This window comes from Saccostrea echinata, unplaced genomic scaffold, assembly GCF_033153115.1.
Source record: "Saccostrea echinata isolate AGI-Se365-2 ecotype Australia unplaced genomic scaffold, CSIRO_AGI_Sech_v1 ptg000001l, whole genome shotgun sequence".
Taxonomy (NCBI): Eukaryota; Metazoa; Mollusca; class Bivalvia; order Ostreida; family Ostreidae; genus Saccostrea; species Saccostrea echinata.
In genome coordinates, this window is record NW_026889750.1 from 15658417 (window position 1) to 15683624 (window position 25208).

At 34.2% G+C, this 25208-nt stretch overlaps 1 protein-coding gene across 1 annotated transcript; it reads left to right on the forward strand.

Annotated features, from left to right (window-relative positions):
• Window positions 1-15690: 15690 nt before the first annotated feature.
• On the forward strand, window positions 15691-22643 carry LOC133185612 (uncharacterized). Its single transcript, XM_061320929.1, has 10 exons — window positions 15691-15801; window positions 16686-16814; window positions 18496-18702; window positions 18928-19251; window positions 19383-19652; window positions 19758-19817; window positions 20113-20202; window positions 20451-20560; window positions 21929-22094; window positions 22391-22643. The coding sequence occupies exons 1-10, from the start codon at window positions 15699-15701 to the stop codon at window positions 22525-22527; spliced, it is 1596 nt and encodes a 531-aa protein (XP_061176913.1). The 5' UTR covers window positions 15691-15698; the 3' UTR covers window positions 22528-22643.
• The last annotated feature ends 2565 nt before the right edge of the window (window positions 22644-25208 follow it).

The following is a 25208-nucleotide window of genomic DNA, read 5'->3' on the forward strand; positions in this document are numbered from 1 at the left end:
TAGTCTCTGATAAAATTAATATTGTATAAATTTTCTTAAATTGTTCCGATAAAAGCTGACTTGAAATTGAATTGCAATATGTTTAGGAAAAATAATAAATACAACTAATATGGACTTTTTCCAAAAGCATTATGATCAATGTTGAAGAAAATAACAATTACGTACATCGACGGTGATATTAGGATTAAAAATATTTATGAAACGGACGAAATAACAGATTAAACAATAGATAAGGCTTTAAAGAAATTACAGACTTCTGATATATGTTGATATGGCGACATCTTTTGAAAATAAATCACTGACAGAGGAATAAGTATTAGTAACAAGTGGTTATGGATGTTCAAAAACACCTCCCACGCCAGTCGTGAGACAACAAAGACAATCAAGAAATCTAAATTTTGATAAAGATAAAAAAAATCAACACTGGTGATGTTTCAAGCGGAAAAAAACGGAGGTTCAGGCAAAACTTTGATAACCATAAAATATGTTTTTAAAAAAGCTTCTCTTTTTTTGCTGACTGTTGAATTCATGTACATCTGTATGTAATAAATTAGTCATGTTTAGTATGGAAATCTTGGACGTCGAGTCTCAGCTCTGATATCTCGATACCCCGGATATCTCAACATTTCTTGAAAGTTCCGTTGATGTCGGGATACTGAAGGTAAACGATCAAAAAGCACACACATCTTTCTGATGTTAAAGATTTTTTTTCTATTTCAGTCGTGTGGTAACAGGCAAAAATAAGAGTCATGCTCTTTAATTTCGAGATTCTGACAAATTGTTATTTTTTGAAACAATAACTAGGAAAAAATGGTTTGTCTATTTTATCTTTAGCTTAAGACAAAAGCAGATAACAAATCGCCTATGAAGGTCAGGTTAGATTGGTAGAGTTATTAACAGTCAATGGGATATTGCTTAACCGAATCGCCTCATATACAAAAAAGTATAAAAATGTGTGTTGGACGTAATATTTAATCATTGTTTAAGAATATAATTTTATGTACGTTTCATCGCATCGAAATATGAAAAGCTTAGGTGTCAGGTTAGCTGAGGCCGAAGAGAAAGATGAATAGATGACATTAATTATGTTCAAATACATATATTCAAGCAGGTCCGTAGCTACAGTTTCAAAACTTGGGGGGGGGGGACTTCCTCCAAAAATCTGACAAGCAAGAAAAAAAATACTGAGTAAAGAGGGGGGGGGGAGGGGGCAACTTCCCAAAATAATCTGACAAGCAGACAAAAGGGAAAAACTTATCTAAACAAATCCCGGAATTTGCCAGTCATCTACCTTACAACAACAAAAATGGAAAGGGGGCGGGGGGACCAGCACCTATAAAAGGAAAATTTTTGTAGCAAATACTATACTCAGAAAAAGTGGGGGAAGGCCCCCTCTGCCCCCCCCCCTTTCCCCCACCCCGCGTTCTACGGACCTGTTAAGTCTCGCAAGATATTCGGTTTCAATTTCAAATAGATTTCATAAAATTTGTAATGCAACTGTATTTCATTTCGCATGTCCGTTTAGTATATATATATATATATATATATATATATATATATATATATGATTTATAAAGCACATTTTACAACAACTCTTAAACTAACATAACTGCACTAAGTGAAGAAATACTAATATAGAAAGCACAGGCCTTTGGATCGCTTAAATCCGACTAAAAAAATTGGGGTGTATAAAAAAGATTTTTTTTTTAACACCTTAATTTTTTAACGTGATCTAAGGGCCTGTGATAGAAAGCACAAAGAAATTCACTTTTATAAGGATACCCACTTCCGCCCCAACCCGGGGTTGAACTTTCGACCTACGGAATCTGTCTCCTAGCAGTACAGGGACAGCGCGCTAGACAGCTCGGCTATCTAGGCAAGTAAAAAAAAACTTGCTTTCGATGCCGATGAAATTCTTGCGGCGCTGCCCTGCACTGGACATTTGCGAAATAGCGAACAGCGGACTTTCAAAGGGAGCGGTATAAAAAATTGAAAAAAATATCAAATTACAACCAATCATCTGATATGTATGGGCTTTTAATATATATATAAATTAATTTAAATCGAAGGATGTTGAAATTGGTGTTTTGATTGCTTTATTTAGAAAATTTTATAAAGATTTTACATGTATATGTGTATAAACATGTATATAAATTCTCACATTGAAATGTTTCGAAATAAGTATTATATACATCAGTATGAATTATTAAAGTGAAAAGCATCAAATATGAAGTTCATACAAGTCCTATACTACGATCATGAAATGAATGGTAAAGACGCTACATTTCCACTTTACATTCTGTATGTTTCTAATTTACAAACTGAACGTACAACTTCCGATCTATGTGATGTATAAACCCTTTCAAATTTTATTATACCCGCACTTTCTAAAGAAAGTTCGGGTATATTGTTGTTACTCATGTCTGTCCGTCCGTCCGTCCGTCTGTCACACTCTTCTTTCTCAAACTCCTCTTACATTTTACACAGTAGCCTAATCATCTTTTGGGAGATGTTTGGTGGTGTCATGTAGATGTGCAGTAAGGTTTCGGAATTTTCATTTTCACCCTAGGGGTCAAATGGGGGGTCGAAAAATGACGTTTTTTTTATGCAAAAAGCCCCTGGTTCCCTGAACTCCTCTTACATTTTACACAGTAGCCTAATCATCTTTTGGGAGATGTTTGGTGGTGTCATGTAGATGTGCATTAAGGTTTCGGAATTTTCATTTTCACCCTGGGGGTCGAAAAATGATGTTTTTTATGCAAAAAGCCCCTGGTTCCCTGAACTCCTCTTACATTTTACATAATAGCCTAATCATCTTTTGGGAGATGTTTTGTGGTGTCATGTAGATGTGCAGTAAGGTTTCGGAATTTTCATTTTCACCCTAGGGGTCAAATGGGGGTCGAAAAATGACGTTTTTTATGCAAAAAGCCCCTGGTTCCCTGAACTCCTCTTACATTTTACACAGTAGCCTAATCATCTTTTGGGAGATGTTTTGTGGTGTCATGTAGATGTGCAGTAAGGTTTCGGAATTTTCATTTTCACCCTGGGGGTCAAATGGGGGTCGAAAAATGACGTTTTTTATGCAAAAAGCCCCTGGTTCCCTGAACTCCTCTTACATTTTACACAGTAGCCTAATCATCTTTTGGGAGATGTTTGGTGGTGTCCTGTAGATGTGCAGTAAGATTTCGGAATTTTTATTTTCACCCTGGGGGTCAAATGGGGTTCAATTTTTTTATTCTTCTAAATATTTAACATGTTTAAACACCCTGGTTCCCAGAACGTCCCTTATATTTTATGCATTAACCTTAAATCATGATCATTTGGAAGATGATTGGTTTTGTCCTGTGGATGTGTAAAATGGTTTCAAAATTTGCATTTCCATGTGGATGGCAAATAGGGGCAGGAAAAAAATGGCCCCTCCCTAACCCATAGGGTCATGATGTGTACAAACTTGAATCTACACTTCTTGAGAATGTTTCCATATTAATCATGCTCTTGTTGTTCTTGAAAAGAAGAATTTTGAAGATTTTTTCCCCTTTTATTCCTATATTAAACTTCTTGTGGCCTGACCCTACCCTTGGAGGTTATGATTTGAAAACTAGAAATATGTCCATGCATAGGACATGAATGCCCAGCCGAATGTATATTACTAATGCAACATGAAAATTTGTATGAGTGTATGAAGTTTGATGAGAATATCTTGAACAGTTTCTTTAAAATTGAAACTAAAATCTAAAAACAATTGGATATAGAGGATAAATTCTCACCAAATTATGTATGAGTGCATGCTTACATAAAAATATCTTAAATTGTTTCTTTAAACTAAGAAAAACACAAATTAAAGAGAAGGGAGGTCAAGGTCACAGGAAAGTGCAAGGTGAAAAGTTTTTGATGCAGTTGAATAGCTCTCAATAATACATATCAGCATATTAGGTTTGATAAAAATATCTTGAATGATTTATTTAAAACTGAGCTTAACACTTATTTAAGAAAAGAGAGGTCAAGGTCAAAGGAAAGGTTGAGGTCAAAATGTTGATGCAGTTGAAAAGCTAACATCAGTATGTATTTACTATTAGCATATGAAGTTTGATAAAAATATCATAAATGGTTTATTTAAAACGTAGATAAACACTAATTTAAAAAAGTGAGGTCAAGGTCAAAGAAAAAGTCAAGGTCAAAAAAGTTGATGATAATCATAGCTCTCAGCAGTATGTATCAGCATATGAAGTTTGATAAATATATCTTGAATTGTTTATTCAAAACTGATCTAGACACTAATTTAAGAAAAGTGAGGTCAAGGTCAAAGGAAAGGTCAAGGTCAAAAAGGTTGATGCAGTTGAAAAGCTTATATCAGTATGTATCAGCATATGAAGTTTTATTACAGTACTTTGAATGATTTCATTAAAACTAAGCTAAACATTAATTTAAAGAAAAGTGAAGTCAAGGTCAAAGAAAAGGTCAAAGTAAAAAAATGTTGATGCAGTTGCATAGCTCTTATCAATATCTATCAGCATAAAGTTTGATAAAAATATCATGGATTTTTTCATTGAAACTGAGCTTTGAACTGAGCTAAAAGCAAAGCGCGACAGAAGGACAGACGGAAGGATGGAAAGACGGAAGACGGACATGACAAACACTATATGCCTCGGCCATATTCATGGTGGGGCATATAAAACTTGAAACTACACTATATGAGGATGTTTCCATATCAAAATGACTGACAAGCAAATTCAAAGAATTGCGGTCCCCTGCTTTCCATGTCCTAGTGGATGGGATGCCATTATTTATGACATATCGTTTCAAATATGCACGCCCTATCATATGTCATTCAAAAGTAATCACCAAAGTTAAAATTATTGAAAATTAGGTAAAACATCAACGTCAAGGGGTAAAAAATCATAGCATGCTCGGAAACATCTTGTTACAGGTAATGTACATGTCAAATATGAAAGTCCTATCTCTTCTCAATCAAAAGTTATAAGGAAATATAACATTTTTGAAAAGTAGGTTAAACTTCAAGGTCAATGTCACAGAGTCAAAAGTCATGATATATTTAGAAAGGTCTTGTCACAGGTAATATATATGTATAATATGAATGCCCTATCTTTTCTCTTTCAAAATGATCAATTTAAAATAATGTTAATTTTTTTGAAAAGTAGGTCAAACTTCAAGGTCGTGGTCATGGGTTCAAAGATCATTGTATATTTAGAAAGTTCTTGTAGGTTATGTACATGTGAAATATGAAAGCCCTATCTCTTATTATTCAAAAGTTATGACCAAGGTTAAATTTATTGTAACAGACGAACAGACTGACAAACAGACAGACTGACAGACAAATGAGATTTAATATCCCCTAGGTCCCTTTCGTGAAAACGGGGGACAATAATGCCCTTGCTGTTCTTGAGAAGAAGATTTATGATGGAAAAAATCCCCTGCATTTTTCTATGTAAATCTTTGGATCCCCATACGTGGCCCCACCCTACCCCAGTGGGTCATAATTTGAACAAATTTGAATCTACACTAAGTCTATGTAAAAGAAAGTTTCAACTTTTTGGGCCCAGTCAGTGGTTCTTGATAAGACTTTTTTAAATGATACCACCAAATTTTCACTAATTCTTGAATATCTCCCCTTGAAAGAGGGTGTGGCCCTTCATTTGAACAATCTTGAATCCCCTTTACCCGAAGATGCTTTGTGGCAAGGTTGGTTAAAATTGGCCCAGTGGTTCTAGTGAAGAAGACAGAAATGTGAAAAGTTTACAGACGGACAGATGGATGACAGACAAAATGTGATCAGAAAACCAGAAGAACGCAAGCTAGAGAGCTAAAAACTTATGATCACAAGTACTTAGAAAATTAAGAGTTAAAGTATTTGAAAAGCAGTTGTTTTTTTTTTTTTCATGCATTGTTCTAAGAAGCTGAAAATGTATGACTTGTATCCATGTTGAAAAAACTGCACATTTTAGAAAACAGTATGATTAAAAATAATTAATCTTAAGCATGTTAAGGTGCTTTGAGTAGCAAAATAAGCTAAAGTGGTATAGCTTATTCAACCACAGAGCTTAGGTTAAGTCAATTTTAAGATGCACAACCTTTTCAACTCTTAATCATTCTTAAAATATTTATATCATCATTTCTGATTCAAGGGAGATCTAGAGATATGACCAGAAGTATATCTGTTGACTAATAAACATGTACATGTATATTGTTTTTTTTAAGTCATTTGTTTGTCCCTCTCCGGAATTTTTCACTCATATGGAGACAGCACCACTTAAAAATAATGAAGACGTACAAGTCGGATTAGAGGTTAACATTCATTTTAGGAGTTTTCAACAATTACCGGTAAGACGTAAAGAGATAGCTCCTTCCCCTTGCCCCTTCCCCTTCCCAGACCCCTGTTTGTTCATGCATGTATGCAAACTAATACTTTGTTTTGACATAAAAAATGTGAACATACACAAATAGTTTAATGGTCCATCTCTTTGAATGATTTTCATTCCTAATTCTGGGAGGGTACATGGGTTGACCCAAATTCATGAATGAAATGTCAAGCAATCTTATCATTGATGCACTTTTATTTAATTTGATGTAGTCATATTGTGAACATTTCCAGTTCATTAAGAGAGTGGGGATGACCTCCAGAGGTTCATAACCTTAAACTATTAGATATACATAACATAATAACACAAGAAACAAAATTATGCATAGTCATATGGAAAAGTTTTCTACTTTTTTGGAGTCACATGACCATTTGTCATTTCAGGGACAGGGAGCGGCTAGGGAGATTGCCCCCCCCCCCCTGGAATTTGCAGAGTTATTTAAATAGGACTATGATTATACTGATTTACAGAAGCAAATTAAAAAATGACTGGACCCCCCCCCCTATAAAAAAAAAACGGACCGCGCCATCATTGCTTTTTAGTTTGTTTGTTTGTTTTTGTTTGTTTGTTTGTTTGTTTGTTTGTTTAGTTTTTTTTTCCTTCACAGGAAATTCTGGGCTGGAAATTTTTTTGACTGAGGTGTGAGACCCCCCCCCCCCCTCCAAAAAAAAAAAAAAATTCCTGGATGAATGTAATGTCGACAACGGGAGATAACTCTTCAGAATGTGAAATTTGTCTACTGTCTCATCCGATGATCTTTGATCCTTTTTAAACTTTAACCTAACCATTTGCATTTCGGTTTATTTTACCCCAGTCTACACTTAAATTTGTACTTACCGACTGTCATAGGTCCTGTCAACTTCATGAAATATAAACCAATTAAAACACAAAATGAATTAATTCCTACTGATATACATGTAATGATGTTTTCACACATGCAATCACTCGGCACACCTCGGCCGATTCGTACCTTATCTAACGTTCTAACGTTTGATGAAGGTTGACGGAATCAGCCAAGGTTTGCCGAGTGCATGTGCATTCTAAAAATGATAATGGTAAAACTAGTACTAGTAGGGTGACGCAAGCCCAATGTGATGAAGAAATTTTCAAAAAAGTGTTCACATACATGTACAGTACAAGAACAAATTTTAAATTATCATAACAAACGATGTTTTTAACATAACTTTGCCATCTAGGCCTATTTCCAAAAACAGGAAAATTGTGTGGGTGTGTGTGTGTGTGTGTGGGGGGGGGGGTGACAAAATTGATTGGGTATGGCTTTTCAAGAGGGTTTTTGCCTAATTAAATACTAAAAGAAAGTTTGCACATTTTGATAAATTCATTAAAAACACTTTGTACTAAAATAATATTATTTGTTGTTGAGAAAATAAATTAAAAAAAGTTCAATTATGGGCCAAAAATTTATATCCCCCTTTTATAAAAACCCAATTTACATCATTAATTAAATTCTGTTATTTCAGACTGGTAATGAATTAAGTAAAGGAAATACCTATAAGAGGCTCATATGTCACATGGTCACCTGAGCATTTTATGCTCGATTTGACAAATACATGTACTGTGTAAATTATAGAATTATTTTGGCTTTTTCCTTGGTAGGCCCAATATGAAGGAGTGTGCATTTAGAGGCAAACACCTTAGTGCGGGTATTACTGTCTCATGACAGCATCTAGTTTTTTTTTTATTATTAGATTTCCTGCATAGTTTGTTGATTATTTGATGGTTAGAAAAGCGACGCCAATAATGCCTAAAAATTAAATAAATTTTGTCTCAAGTCTTTTTTTTTTTGGTCGTCAAATGTACTCTTGAGCATCATTTAGCCAGAAAAAGCATAGTCTACCTGTATGTATGTATGTATGTATGTATGTATGTATCCTTCCTTAGTTACACTGTATCAGTTGCTATTTTAACATGTATGGCATGAAAAAAGGTCCCTTCAGGCCAAAATTTCACAAACTGACTTTTTGGTACATTTTGATAGCCTGACTCTTTCTGAATGCAAATATACATCAATTTTTAAAATATCTCACTTTTTTCAGTATTTTGTGAGCATTTTAGTAAGGCCGCTTCAAAACAACGTTGACGTTACTTACTGAAAACGTAATGACGTCGCGTGCGTCAAATTCAGTTACCAAACATTCTTTTAAAAACTACATTTTTTTAATAACCATAATCGTTTTGACACATATAAACTTGAGAATTTTTTTTCTTCCAAGCAACTAGTATGTAATTTTTCATGAGGCTAGTCGCATACTATTTTCATACTATATTTAGAGCAGATCTAGTAATTTCGTAAAGGGAGGGGTGGGGGTCTAGACAGGATCTAGGAACGGTTTTTATTCAGTCCAAAAATGAGTACTTGTTGAATTCCACATAAGGTATTCTTTTTATAATTAATACTCTAGCTCAATTTATTAAAGATTGAAAGCACTTGTAATATTAAAATTTAAAAAGATCTATAAAAATGTCCAAGAAGGGCACTTCGTGCAATTAAAGTGGGACGTCCCCTCGCAAAAAAAAAAACAAACAAAAAACATCGATCCCGATATGAAAAAAAAAATCGGATATAAGTACGCATTCACTCACCCACATACACGCACGTTCTGTTAGTTTAAGAGTTGTTTTAAAATGTGCTTTTTAAAATAAAAAATAATTTCATTACATCGTGTATTGGTAACGATCCTCTAATAAAAGTAATGTCCAAATAACTGTATCTCACTTCCATTCTTAATGACCGTGTAGTACTGGACAACGGACTTCGAACTTTAAATAAGGGGAACATCTCAAAGTGTAGAATTTATAAATCACCTTTGTATTTGAATTAATGCAACGGCATTTAATATTATTGTTATCAAATAAACTGCATACTTCTGCGACATTTATAACAGGAACAAATGCGGAACATTTGGATAACACTAATGTTTCAGTCAGTTTCTTCGGAATCGGACCTTACATCGAGAATGTATTTTCTTTTTTCTCTCTTATTTTCTTTTTATATTGAACTTTTCTTTACTTTTTTTTTTTATTTTATTATAATAATTACTACTTGAAATCTAAGATTTTTCAAAAGAAGGAAAAAAGAAATCGATGTGCCCTAATGTATATCGAATTTGAAATGAAGCGAGATGTACATTTGACTTTGCAGGAAACATGGATGCAGATTCCTGATTTCCTCAGCTTTTTCAGAAATGTAGCGTGTTATTTATACCGATTTGAAATTCAATACCCTGATGTGATGTTTTAGACACCATTTATATACAGACTTTGTATCCGCAATTAAACTCTTATTACCAATTAAATATATATTCATTAAAAAGTCGGTTATCCCCCCCCCCCCCGCCCTCACAAGAACTTTTCATAAAGTACTTGTATAGTAAAATTCTCCAATGCAAATGTATCTAAAATTAAGATGGAACCAACTACACACCCACCCATCCCCACACATATACTCTCCGCCCACTGGATGGAATTTTCGAGTTTAGACAATTCTATTTTTTCCGTTTGTCAAACATTTTTTAAGGTAAGTCCCCCCCCCCCCTTTTCAAAATCGATGCAAGTGCCTATTCACTGCCTATTCACTACGCATCTCATGAAATAACTGGAGAATTTAATGTTTTGGAATCTTCAACATTTTTTTATTCAATATTTAACAAAATGGTAAAAAACGTAACAGGGCAATTTTTTTTTTTTACCTTTTTGAAACCTTTAAATTATTTTCATTAAATTTGCTTTCGAAATTATTCACTGTGTTTTAAAATAGGATATTTTTAGTTTTTTCTACAGTAAAATATGCAATAAAAGTTTTGACAAAATGCTTTCCACTGAATTAATATTCCAACGTTAAATGTCCAAGCAAAGGAGAATTGAAAAGCATGATGCAAGTATGACCCAAAATTGTGCATGCATAGGGTGAATCTGATGGAACGTCCGTTATAATAGATACTCCTCACCAAACCTCAACGCGTACTTTATTCGGGACATCGAAACTACCATGCCATACATGTTAAAATAGCAACTGATACAGTGTAACTAAGGAAGGATACATACATACATACATACAGGTAGACTATGCTTTTTCTGGCTAAATGATGCTCAAGAGTACATTTGACGACCAAAAAAAAAAAAAAAGACTTGAGACAAAATTTATTTAATTTTTAGGCATTATTGACGTCGCTTTTCTAACCATCAAATAATCAACAAACTATGCAGGAAATCTAATAATAAAAAAAATAAAATTTGAAAGGGTTTATACATCACATAGTTCGGTTGTACGTTCAGTTTGTAAATTAGAAACATACAGAATGTAAAGTGGAAATGTAGCGTCTTTACCATTCATTTCATGATCGTAGTATAGGACTTGTATGAACTTCATATTTGATGCTTTTCACTTTAATAATTCATACTGATGTATATAATACTTATTTCGAAACATTTTAATGTGGGAATTTATATACATGTTTATACACATATACATGTAAAATCTTTATAAAATTTTCTAAATAAAGCAATCAAAACACCAATTTCAACATCCTTCGATTTAAATTAATCTATATATATATTAAAAGCCTATACATTTCAGATGATTGGTTGTAATTTGATATTTTTTTCAATTTTTTATACCGCTCCCTTTGAAAAGTTCGCTTTAAATGTCTGAAGTCCGAAGTCCGCTGTTCGCTGTACGCTATTTCGCAAATGTCCAGTGCAGGGCAGCGCCGCAAGAATTTCATCGGCATCGAAAGCAAGTTTTTTTGACTTGCCTAGATAGCCGAGCTGTATATTATATATTCTATATTTCAAGATGATGCCATAAATTAACTGTCATTAAGAACAGCTCCAGCAGTGACACGGTAAAAAAAAAAGCAGTGTCATGAGATTTGATATTGCAAACTCCATAAAAATTGAAATAAACTGATATAAGCCCTTACTTATTCGATATTTTGGTTGTATTCTTCAGGGGACTGAATTGTGTTTTTGCTTACCTGAATCGAAGGTTCAAGTGATTTTTTCAAAGCAACTGTCCCCTGTTGTCTAGCTGTCTGTCTGTCGTACATTTGATAACTTTCACATTTGTCTCCAGACACATCTGATAATATGTGAAAATCTTTTCAAGAACAGCAGGATCATGAATAGTCATATACGAGGGCTGTTCGAAAATTATTGAGACAATTACTTTAACCCCATAAAGGACAGAGATAATTTCAGGAAAATTCGTCAACATTTTATAAAGAACGAATAAAACAATTATACAAAATTTCTAATTTAAAGGATAATTAGGTAAGTTCCGGTGAAATTATAAACATGCATATATGTCTATTGACCTGGAGCAGCATCGCTACGTCATTTTAACGTCACGTCAGCTGGAGATGATTTTGCATGTGAAACGATCGGGAAGCGTTTACTCGTCTTTCTTTGTTATCATAATTATATACCCTACAAAAATCAAACTGTCTCTTTTCTTAACCGATTCTTTAGAAAATGTGTGCTGTTGCTTCTCTATTGTAAATTTTTCATGCGTCATTTATACAGGATGACTTAGCATCATGCAGTGCCGATTTATGCAATGCGGGTCAACGTTATTAATTCCGTTACGGTAAAAATTGGTGGTAGTCTGGAGCTTTTGATTTTACTGTAGTTGAATTATAGGTTAGAAAAAAATATATACCAACGAAATACATGTAACAAACCCTTAGACATGTTTTTTCCCCTCGTTGTTATTGTTTTAGCAGGTTGGTCAGTCTGGAAAGGAGTTTTACATAGTGCTACACAAAATTTTCTAAAGGTCTCTTGCTGCTCCGCATTGACGTCAAAATCCATTTTGTCGTCGTTATCAGATTTCTTTACCGCGCTTATTTTTTTTTTAATGATCTCGGTATTTCTGATCAGAATTATAACAAACTTGCACAACATGAAGTCAAAATAAAATTAAAAAATTATATACATAAATTGAATTATTTTCGCTCTTATTATGGGTCCACCGAGGTGTTAAACATTGGTGTTACATATTTTCATTATCTGATTTCGTGACTGCGCCGGGTACCCCTACCATTGACACATTTATATACAATTGAAGAGAAGAAATTTAATATTTGTAAAATATTTCTTGCTTTTATGAATTCTTAGTGTTTGTCAAACGTATATGCAAATTTTCACCGAAAGACGTTCATTAGAAAGAAAAATATACAAAATGTCTCAATAATTTCCTAACAGCCCTCGTATATTTCTTTCTTTGCAAGCATCTTCAAGTACTGCAGATTCAGATTCGTTCAATTCTTGGCCCATAAGGTTAAGGTAGAGTCATAATAGGGATCAATGTTTCACATGGGAATAAATACTGGAGGAAAATGTTTTTTTTTTTTAATTTTCTCATGAACAATAGAGCCATGATTAACCATATAATTATATTTACATTTAATTATTATGTTCTCTTTTTTTCTTGTGAAAACCACTTCCTTTCATCAATTCATTAATGCCACTTAGCTAAAAACAAAAAAAAACCGGTTTTCCAAGGCAACTTGTATGAATGTGGACTTTTCAGCAATGAAACATACATGACGTCAGATCATAATACAATATTTTACGACCTTAAACCTACTTTGTACAGTTACTTTTACAGACATAAATATAAACAATAAAATGTCTTTCTTTGTTTTTTGATGCGGAATTAACAGTTGCAACCATTGCAGAAAAAAAAATACATAACCCACTTACGAGGGTATTTATTCTGCAAAAGCATTTCAAACAAAGAGAATATTTTATTGTTTAAATGCAAACATTCTCAGGCAGTGTAAATTCAAATTTGTACAAGGGCTCAAAGTTTTTACATTAGACTATATATATAAAAAAAATCTGTTAAAATCTCTCAAAAGCAATAAGACCCTTACCAGTCTTATAAAATGAAAGCAGCTTCAGACAGTGCATATTCAAATTTGTTCTCGTCTTGCACCCCCCCCCCCTTTCCTCGGGGTAGCTTATAGACGGAGATGACAATAGAAAACAAGAGGCATATGGGCCACAAGGTTCACCTAACTCACTATCGCCCCACTGTTCTTCATCAGCAGCTTATTTTTCTTTATATATTCCTATATAAGAACTTTGATCGCCTTTTGTGGCTTCACCTTTCCCCCAGGGGTCATGATTTAAACAAACCTGAATCTAAAGTGCATAAGTATAGGTCCATATTAATATGACTAATCATGTCTTTGTTGTTCTTGGGAAGACATTTTTTTTTAAATTCCTACATATTCCTATGTAAAACTTTGATCGACGATTGTGCCCCCATCCTATCCCCAGGTGTGTGATTTGAACAAACCTGAATCTACACTACCTAAAGATGATTTTTAAAAAATATGAATATTCATGCCTTTGCTGTTCTTTAGTAGAAGATATTTAAAGATTTTTCCTATATATCCCTAGGTAAAACTTTGATCGCCTATATTAGCCCCACCCTACACCCATGGGTCATGATTTGAGCAAACTTGGATCTACACTACGTGATGAAGCTTTCTGGTAGGTTTTAAATCTTCTGGCCTAGTGATTCTTGAGAAGAAAATTTTTCTAGATTTTTCTTAAAGATATATTCCTATGCAAAACTTTGATCGCCTATTGTGGACCTATCATATCCCCATGGGGCATGATTTGAACAAAACTGAATCTACACTATGTGATGAAGCTTTCATATGAATTTCAACTCTTCTGGCCTTTGCTGTTATCGAGAAGAAAATTTGTAAAGTTGTTTTCTCTATATAGTCCCATGTAAACTTTTGATTGCCTATTGAGGTCCCACCCTAACCAGGGGGTCATGATTTGAACAAATCTGAATCTTCAGTATCTGAGAATGCTTCTATATCAATATGACTTATCATGCTTTTGCTGTTCTTTAGAAGAAGATTTTTAAAGATTTATTCATATATTATGATATTCCTATGTAAACTTTGATCACCCATTGTGGCCCCACCCTTCCCCCGGGGGTCATTATTTGAGCAAACTTAAATCTACAATATGTAATGAAGCTTTCACTTAAGTTTCATCTATTCTGGCTAAGTGGTTCTCGAGAAGAAGATTTTAAAGATTTTTTTCCTGTACATCACCATGTAAAACTTTGATTGCCTAAGTATAACTAAGAACAAATGTTGAAATTGGCCCAGTGGTTCTTGAGAAGAAGTCGAAAATGTGAAAAGTTTACAGACAGACGGATAGGAAGGACGTCAAACAAGATGTGATCATAAAAGCTCAATGGAGCCTTCGGCTCAGTTGAGCTAAAAACTCTGTCATACCTTCTTCTCAAGAAAGCAGGGGCTATGATTAGTTGATTTGTCTTTTCAATATGCAAACATCCCTAGGTACATTTAGTGCGTGTTCAAATTTGCTCAAATGATGCATGTATGGTCCCAGGGAAGGATGGAACACAATACAGGATCATAATTTTACTTTGGAATATATGGGAAATTACGATACCTTTGAAGAGTAACAGGACCACATTTAATCACATAGATAGGCAAACATTTTTAAGTTGTGTGGATTCAAGTTTTTCTCCCTAAATTACAGAGTTTACATACTTCATGTATACAGGAAAAAGTTTTCGAAAAATCTTTTCCAGGACAGAAAGACCATGTTCATTAAACTGATATTGAGGCCCCATGGATTCAAGTTCATTACATTATACTCCCTTTGGGTTAATGTGAGGCCACAATACGTAGTCAAAAATGCTATGGGCATAAAGAGGAAAAGAAATCTTTTTAAAATCCTTTAGTGAAGAAAATCTGAACCATTGTGATTTAGGTGGCCCATGGGCCTCTTTTTTCATTATTTTTTTTTCGGGGTGGGGGTGGGGGGTGGGGTTGAGTGTGTTTTTGTTGTCGTTGTGTGTTTGTTTTGGGGGTTTTGTGTGTCTGTGAGGGGGTGTGTGTTTGATTTTGTTGGGTTTATTTTTAGTGTTTTAGCCTTCAAATAAGAGATTTCAGAACATAAAATTTGCTGTTATTTGAGGCATAATATAAATATCTAATAACTCGTGTCAAGAAGTGTCAGATAGCCAGGTAGATTATTTTATTTTTTATAAAAAAAATTATTGATGAAAATGAAAACTTTTTTTTTAAATATATCTCAAGAGAACTTTTACATCCTAATGGAGTTTTTACATTTATGTGAAGTTTACCTTATTTAGTTCCTTTTCTTTTGTTATATTCGATCACGAAATTGTGTATTTACATATGCAAAATGGACATGAATTCAGGAAATAAAAAAAACAGGAAGTAAATAAAGCAGGCCTTTAACTTGTTTTTCTTCCCCGTGACAGACGACAACATGGCGGTCCGTGAAGTTGTAATATGTTTAACGTTTTCTCTATTGACACAATTTGTGCAAAGTTATACACCAAAACACCTAATAAATGAGTTCTACATCACAGGTAAGCTTAATTGTCTTACCTAATGCATGTCGAGAAACAATGATCGCCGATATTATTGTTCAATATACGACTTTAAAACGAGATCATACATGTAACATTGTATGGTTTAGATGAGGAAAACCAGGAAAGTTTCATGAGTTGCATTTATATATGAGCTATCTAATTAAAAATTTACTCAACAAGAGTTTATGAAGTTTCTTAATTTCTGGATTATTTTGCAAGGATTAAAAGGAAAATTACGGAAGCCCATTTAGGACCTATCAAAAATATTTTTTAATTCGATATAAAGAATTTGTTAAAACGTATTAATTCGTTATAACAAGTTTTTTTTTTTTGAATTCGTTATAACGAATTTAATCTTTTATAACAAATTTGTTGAATTCGCTATAGAGAATTCTTCAATTTGTTATAACGAATTAAATTCGTTGAAACGCATTCTTTATTTTGTTATAGCGAATTAAATTCGTTGAAACGAATTCTTTAATTTGTTTCAAGGAATTAAATTCGTTAATACATCTTTTTATGGAATTCATATACGTCTTTCAATAGGCCCTAATTGTTGAATTTGATTAAACGAATTTGATTCCTTATAACAAGTTCTAGAATCTGTTTAAACGAATTTAATTTGCTATAACATTTTTTTTTAATTCGTTTATAAGAATTTAAGCTGTTATAACAGATTTTCGAATTCGAAGTAACGAATTCAACGAATCTGTTATAACAAATTTAATTCGTTATAACGAATTCAAAAAAATGTTATATCGAATTAAATTCGTTATAACAAATTCGAAAACTCGTTATATCAAATTCAAAAATATTTTTTGATAGGTCCTAAATGGGCTTCCGTACAAAATACTTAAAAGCATCGTCAAAAATTGTTTCAGATGATCTGGGATCATGCCGTAATTTGGGAGGAAAATGTCAGAATGACACAAAACAGTGCATTGGTTCTTATATCACCGCTACCTGTACCGGGGGCGCCACACAGAAGTGCTGTCTTCCCAGAATTCAAGGTGTTTTATATATTTTGAACATTGTTGCAAGGATATCTCAATACATTTTCAAAATTCTTTGTGATGTAGATATCACAGCCACCTGAAGCATGGATCAACCCCCCATCCCACCCCAACTAACTAATAAGATATAAGGAGTCTATTTTCTCGAAAATATGTGTTTTCTCCGTCAATTCTATCTGTATGTCATTCTGTGCAATTGGTTTGTACTTTTGTTAAGGTTTTAAAATGGCCATATACGGTATAATAGAGAAACAAAAATTATAAACAAACGGGGACCGCATTTCCCCACTTCGAGGCTGATTTCCAAGGCACTAACGATGTTACCTATCATTTTTTTGCAATCACTCTGTCGAGGAGATATTCCCCTACTCGTCTCTTTAACCTAAACCCCATCTTTAGTGTTTAACATGCTGTAATCAGACGATTTATTAGACGGACACATAAAATTTTCCCTACTGTTAGCCTTGGAGATCGAGATTTGATCTCTTTCGCTTTATATGATTAAGTGCAATAATTTAAACTGTATTCCGTCGACCAATCAGATTAAGCAAAACAGCTAGATCAAACCTCCAAGGCTGTAAACAAAGAAAATTTTATGTGTCCGTCTAATAAATCGTCTGATTATAGCATATAAAACACTAAAGATGGGGTTTAAATCAGTTTCTATTAATTTTTTTGTTTTGTTTGTTTGTTGTTTAACGTCCCTCTCGAGAATTTTTCACTCATATGGAGACGCCACCACTTGTCGGTGGAGAGCTGCAATTTTTACCTATACTGGGCACTCAGGGCCATTGAGCAGTGAGGGATCTACTGCGACACGGGACCTCGGTTTATACGATCTCATCCGAAGGACCGGTCTCCACGTCCCACAGTGGGATTCGAGCCCGCGACGTAAGGAATAACTCTAGAGCAGACGCTCTACCACTGCGCCACGCGGGCGACGGTTTAGGTTAAACACTGTTAAAGAGACGAGTAAGAGAACATCTCCCTGACAGAGTGGTTGCAAAAATATGATAGGTTACATTGTTAGTACCTTGGAAATCAGCCTCGAAGCGGGGAACTCCCCTGTTTGTTTATAATTTTTGTTTCTTACCTTGTGTATTTTTATTAAACCGTATATGACCAATTTTTAAACCTTAACAAAAGTACATTCTGATTGCACAGAATGACATACAGATAGAATTGAAGGAGAAATCACATATTTTCGGGAAAATAAAAACTTCTTATATTTCATCAATTAGTTGGGGGAGGAGGGGGATCCATGCTTCAGGTGCCTGTGGTTAATGTAAGTGTTTGTTAACAGGATGTGCGTAGAACAGCCTTTTTCATGTTTTATATACCGATTTTGTTGAATTAAAATAAGCTCTTACATTTGATATGTATTTAAAAGGAAAACCTTTGAATTAGATACTTAGTTCTTACCGATATTTCTCTGGTAATGGGAACTGACCCAGGGTTTCCGGGGAAGGGAGGGGAAGAAACAATGAAAACAATTAATAATAACAGAAACTCAGACACACTTGTACCGGTAGTTGATAGGAGTTCAATAGGAATAAGTTTTATCAAGACTTTCTTATTTTTTTTTTATTTTGGAGGTGGGGGTTCACCTAACCTGAATCGGCTTCAGCATTGTTTAATAAAAACTGATTTATTATACACACTGTACATAAATCTTCAGTACAAGACACTGGAGATTGTCAAGGCCTACCAATATTATCACGTGATACGTGGGGAGCGGCTCGTCCAAAACTCATTGAGAATTTGACGTTACCAATGACCATGTTCTTCATACACCACACCGACACAGAAACAGACCAGTGCCACGACACGGAATCCTGTTCTTCTGTTATGAGAGCAATTCAACGATTTCACATGGTCACCCGCGGTAGGTTCTTATATCTCTTTTTAGATTTAACACGTTCTATAATTCATACCACATAAATTAAATTGAAAATAATTAATATAATGAATAACTTCGTTTTATCACTTCAAAAGGAACAATGAGTAGACGAACATATACTAGAAATACAAAAAGAAAATGCATAGAAATATGCTTATTTTATTTATTTCTGTCCTTGAAAAATAATTGGCAAAAAATTTATCGTTGTAGGTTGGGAAGACATTGCTTACAGTTTTCTCATTGGCGGCGATGGTCAGGTCTACGAAGGCCGAGGTTGGGACCGCGTTGGAGCACATACCTATCGTTATAATTACGTGTCGCTGGCCGCAGCATTCATTGGGACATTCAATGATACAATGCCACCCACACCGGCAGTGGCATCAGTTCGTAAACTTCTGATGTGTGGCGTTAACAGGAACGCAATCACATCTACATACAGTTTGTACGGTCATCGTGACGTCAGGGCTACAACATGCCCCGGCTACACGTTGTATAATGCGATCAGGAAATGGCCACACTATAATGTTACTACAGGTAAAAGAACCGTGCTCTTATATTCATTTCCTTTAGTAAATTTCGGGTTTAGAAAAGGAAGAATTCATATATTGTAAATTAAATAATCCATCTCATATAGATTCATCTGGTAAAACATCCTTCTCTTTTAGACAGAGATGGTCCCTGCTTACAGAAAGGTGGCGTTTGTGGTCCTACATATCTTACCTGCCAAGGCACATTTCACAAGGGTCTGTGTAATGGTTATTCAGGGCGACAGTGTTGTATTCCAAATCAACACGCACGTATAAGCGAGCTACCTACAATCCTAAAACAAAGTGCACCTGTCAGAAAGCTTCCAGCAATCCCATATCAACTTGCACCCATCAGCAAGCTACCAGCATTTTTTAAAAGTCCAAGAATAAAAAAGATTATAAAATACGGTAATCTTACATTACGTAATATATTTTTGTTAAATACCAGGAAATTACTGTATATTATTTCAAGGGTTTGAGCATGGGCGGTGTACGTTATTATTTACATTTCAGGAGGTTTCAATTGTTTTGGAGATTTCATGCTTTTACGTCCGTCTGGAAGAAAGTCAGGAGGTACTATTAAAACAATTTTAAGTCATAAATTGTAGCTTAACGCACAATACTTTACTGCATGTTTCTGTCTAGGTTTTTTACAACATTCTAAATCAATATGTGCACTAGTCATTTCTATATTATTGCACGATGTTTTTATAGAACCATTTAATCTATGTTATCACGTTATAAATTTTGCATTTGATTGATATTCATAATTGTTCATATAAAGCATCATTCGATATGACTCGGGAGAATTTTATCAAGATGTCTTCGACACCTGTGTTATTGTATGTTACTGTTTATGTAACTGTAGGGGTACAGGAATCGAGGAGGGAATTGGATGCTCATTACAGTCTTGCTAACAAATATCATGGGTGTTTTGCGCAAGTTGGAAATGAAGTTTGTACGTTAGTTTAAAAAATACGTTTATGTAGCGAATAAATTTATTTATATATTTATTTATTTATTTATTTTTTTTTTTTTTTTTTTTTTTTGCCTTTTTAAAAAATTATTTGTAATAATAGTTAATATGATTTTGGGGGGATTTTTTGGGGTATAAGTCTCTATAGGTTAGATCTATTTGATATTGTTTGAAAATTTAATAACATAATGGTATTCGTTTCTTTATTTTCTGTTTCTGTGTTGATGTAGGTCTACATCCAGCAGTCATAGCGGGTGTTGCCAGCCGAGAATCTAATTTTGGATTTTCACTTACACCTGATGGATGGGGCGACAATCATAATGCTTATGGTATTATGCAGGTGAGCTACAGTCTGAAAATCTGACAACAGTGTAATCTAGTAGTTACATATAGAGGCTCATGGGCCACAATGCTCATCTTAGACTTGTCTATTCTATGTAAGTATATGAACCAACCAGATTAAAAAAGAGGCCCATGGGCCACAATGCTCGTCTTAGACTTATCGATTCTATGTAAGTATATGAACCCTTATTGTGTTCCCAGTGGGATGCTTTTAATAAATTCGACTTCTGTACTATCTGGGAATGCTTGCATAATAATGTGATCCATATTGTGGTCCTGCTGTTCTACTAATGATTCTTAATAAATGTTTTCCCTCCAACTTTGTAATTTTTCCTGTTAAACATTGATTTCCTGTTGTGGCCCAACACTAACCTTACTAACTCTAGGGGTCCTGGTTTGGTTAAATTGAAATTTGCACAACAGGTAAGCTTGCATGACTATATGACTAATTATAACCCTGCTCTTCTATAGACAAGAAGATTATTTTTCCTTTAAATCCCCATGTATATTATATAATTGATCCCTTATTGTGCCTCCCAACCCGGAACCGTTGATTTGAACAAACTTAAATATGCACTATCTAAAGATGCTTGTATGTTTTATTTACTATTCATGACCCCGTGGTTCTCAGAGAAAGATTTTATTCTATATTTCCCCATGTAAATATTTGACCCATATTGTCCTACTGTACCACCAGATCCTTGATTTGTACAAATTTAAAATCTGCATATCTAAATTAAAAAAAAATCATGGCCCTGTTGTTTTTTGAAAAGAAGACACCCCCCCCCCAGTCCCCATCCTCATGTAGACATTTTTTCCCTCTTTATGATTCTATACTACACTGGGATCTCGATTTATACATAACTTTAATCCTTACTACCTCAGGATGTTTGCATATACAAATTACTAAAGCTCTGCTGTTCTTGAAAAGATTTTTTTCCATTCAAGATCATCTATTGTAGCACCACCCTACCCCAAAACCTTTACAAACTTGAATTTTCACCACCAAAGAATGCTTTCATACTAATATTGATATCCCGCTGTTCTTAAAAATACCCCTATATATAGATCCTCTATACGTCTACAGACGCCGGACAACAAATAGACGCCAGATTGTTGAGAGAACCTCCAGTGAACTAAAAAGTCAACCATGTATATACCAGACGAGACATACTAAGTTCAACGAAGAGTAACTTGGTGTGACATCGTATAATATGAATTTGTGTATCACAGGTACTTGCATTTTAAACATTTCTTTACAATAAAAAAATCCATATACTATAATTATTATAATTTGGATTTTTTAATTGTAAAGAAACTGTATAAAGCATCAAGTGCCTGTGTTTTGTGTATGATTTATTGCTAGTGCGATGTTCGAAAATGCCCCGTATGTCGGTTTGGAGTTAAGTGCACAACATACAGGTTTGATAGTTGCGATCACATCAGAATGATGACTACATATGTACTAGTACCAAATATCATGGCGGTCAAGAGCAAGTTTCCAAACTGGTTACCGCAGCAACACATCCAAGGTAAAATTGGAAATACATACATGTATTTAAAGTCAAACAAGAAATTTTTGGGGGAGATTTTTTGAGAACTTAAACCTCGATCATCGTTTTTTACTTGGTGAAAAGCCACCGCTATTATACGTATATACATGATAAATACTAATGATAATGAAATGTATATTTTGATCAAAAATATGCGGGTGTACATTTATTTCCCTATTTTTATTTCCATATAAAAGATAAAAGGATTTTTTCCAGACCTATTAATCAAAATGATCATTCTTTCTAATTTTTTTCTAACTTTCTGAATCTACCAGGAGGAGTAGCTGCCTATAACTTTGGGGTGAGTAATGTCAGATCCTGGGAAAATCTTGATGTTGGAACGACGGGCGGAGACTACAGTAATGACGTCATTGCGCGCGCACAATGGCTTGTATCGGCACATGGCTGGTAAAACTATGCCCAGAGTGTGACAGCTAAAGTGAATGATTTGTCATCGAAATCCGTATTATTATCTTAATATCAATTGATGACAAAATTGTTGTAACATGTTAAATAATTTGATATTTCTTTTTTCTTTTTTAATTTTGCCTTATGTTTTGAAAGTTTATCACGAGCTACCATGTCACCCTTGAAATTGTTTTACAATAACATGTACAGTATGTCTTCATGGTGGGATCTTATACAGCTTAGTTCACTTTCTTCATGGACACTAACGTGATTTGCTGAAAGATATAGATTTATGCTATTGATATTTGTAGAAATATCATACTTGTTCGTGTCTCCATCTTGATTTTGACTTTAAAAAATTCAAAAATGACAGATTATCTTAGAATTTAATCGGTTTATGAAAATTCATATCATAGTTTGATAAAAGCGTAGCTTTGATATTGAACTAGATGAAATACCACTACCGACATAAAATATATTGTAGTTTCTACTGACAGCCAACAGGATTATATCAGGAAAAAAATCCCGCATGAAGTAGATGTACGTCTTCCCCCCCCCCCCCCTTTTCTTTTGTAAAAACTCGAAAAATAACAATTCCATTAATTGACGTTTATTGTTAAACCTGTTATACTATATTATTGATATTGTACTTCTGATGCTTTTATTTCATTTCCGTCAAGGATAAAGCAGCGAATATGTACATTTTACTGATAAATTGATTTCGGGGAGGGGGGTTAAAAACTCAGTAACCGGTACTTGGGTCTTGGTTTGTAGATATGTATGCACTTTATTGGTAGGTAACTGATGTACTTTACTTTTACATTTGAATAAGGTGCATACATTTTTAAAACCCAAGACCCAAGTACCTGTGTAAAAATTAGCTTTTAACGCCCTATGAATAGGCCGAGAATTTTATACTAAAGACTGTATTCAGCAAAAAACTGAAATGTATTGATTAAAGCACAACATTTTACAGCTTTAATTGTATTTGAACAATACCTTATTCGTTAATTTTCTCTTTTCATGTAAGCAAGTTCATTACAAAGTACAAACTGTACTTAGGGTTCGTTGCCACAATGCTCTCAGTGAGAATATACACAAATTTTACCTATAAATTTATTAAGAAAACTTACGACATATATGTAATTATTAGTCTTTCGATATATAAATATATTCACAACTTATAGTGTTATCAACGATTTACCATTATTTCAATGACCATTCACACAAAAGCTTTTTAATGTTCACGCAGCGTTTTTCTTTATAACATCGGGTTCGATGCCTTATGATGTTCTAGAAGCTTCCGTCAATATCAAGATCGGTGAATGACGAAAATAATTTGCACATACCCTTCTTAATCGGTTATCACAACTTATTTCTTTTATATCATTTAAATCATGTTTTGATTGAATAATGCAGTGATGACTTTTTATGAAATAAATAAACGATTGCTTGTTGTCAGTTTCATTAAAAATTGCCAGTAACTTAGATCCGCCAACCGGAAACGCCACCGTACTCACGTTTTTGCTATTTCATGGCTGTGTATAGAAAATGAAAGTAGACTTTTAATTTAATGTACGATACTTACTATGCGAGTGAAATCTAAATATAGTTTACGGACATCATCTTGTATCTAGATTATGCTTAGAGGAGTAATTAAGTAAGAACTCTGGTGCAGCCGTTTCGGAGTTTATTTGCAAAATTTATTAATTTTTAAGTATAGATTTTGAACATACATGTCTAAATATGAAACAAGCGTAGTTTTAAACTTTAGACACTATTTCCCAAGCTCCTATTTATTTACCCTTCCTTCTGGATTTCTTTCTAATGTGAAATATAAAGATGACCAACAATAATCAAGCTCAAGAATCCATTGAAACAGAACAAAGATGTGAACAGAGCAAACACTGAACTCCAAAACATCAGAGGTGGAATCAGGTGCCATGGAGGATCGAGTAAGCATCCCTTGTCGACCGGACACGGCTTGTGCTCCTTGTCAAAATCGGGTATGCAAAAAATCCGTAGACAATTCAGGTCTGAAAATAATGACCTAACAATCTGAATGAAAAAAATCAGTCAACGATGGATTGCACTTGCTAACAAGGTCGTTGTATCGACCACGATTGATTGAATGTTTTTTCACTTCTCTTTCGAGAATTTTTCCCTCATATAGAGACGTCACCATATACCGGTGAACGGCTTCAAAGTTAGTCCTTTACTCGGCACTTAGGACCATTGAGCTGTGAGGGTTCTTTATCGTGCCAACGCCTACCGTGATACGGGGCCTAGGTTTTTAAGGTCTTATCTGAAAGACCTGCAACTTTAACTTCAAAGTGCCAAGCGCTTGGCGAAGGAACAGTTTCTACCTATTTTTATCGACTTAGGTCAGTCGCGGCCGTGATCATCACGTAGAGAGCGTTGTATCGACCATTGAATTTGCGAAATGTTAACTTCAAACGAGACTGCTGATATCCTTGTATCATCAAACTTCTTTGTCAATAGCTTGCCTCGATTTAGAAGTTATTCGTACGTAGAACATGCTCTTGTGTATCGAATCGACTGGGAGAATAAACTCCTTATACAGGCATGTGTGACATGATACGTAGCGTGCCCTAGTAAATGTTCTACCAAGCCTCTTTCTGTACTCTTCAGAAAATATTAACAACAGTGAAAGAGAAACTTTAG

Excerpts from the sequence above, each read along its gene's own strand:
- LOC133185612 (XM_061320929.1), top strand. The coding sequence starts at position 15,699 with ATGGCGGTCCGTGAAGTTGTAATATGTTTAACGTTTTCTCTATTGACA. Across the intron at positions 19,653-19,757 it reads AAAAAAGATTATAAAATACG|GAGGTTTCAATTGTTTTGGA; the intron begins GTAATCTTACAT and ends TTTACATTTCAG. Across the intron at positions 20,203-20,450 it reads GCAAGTTGGAAATGAAGTTT|GTCTACATCCAGCAGTCATA; the intron begins GTACGTTAGTTT and ends GTGTTGATGTAG.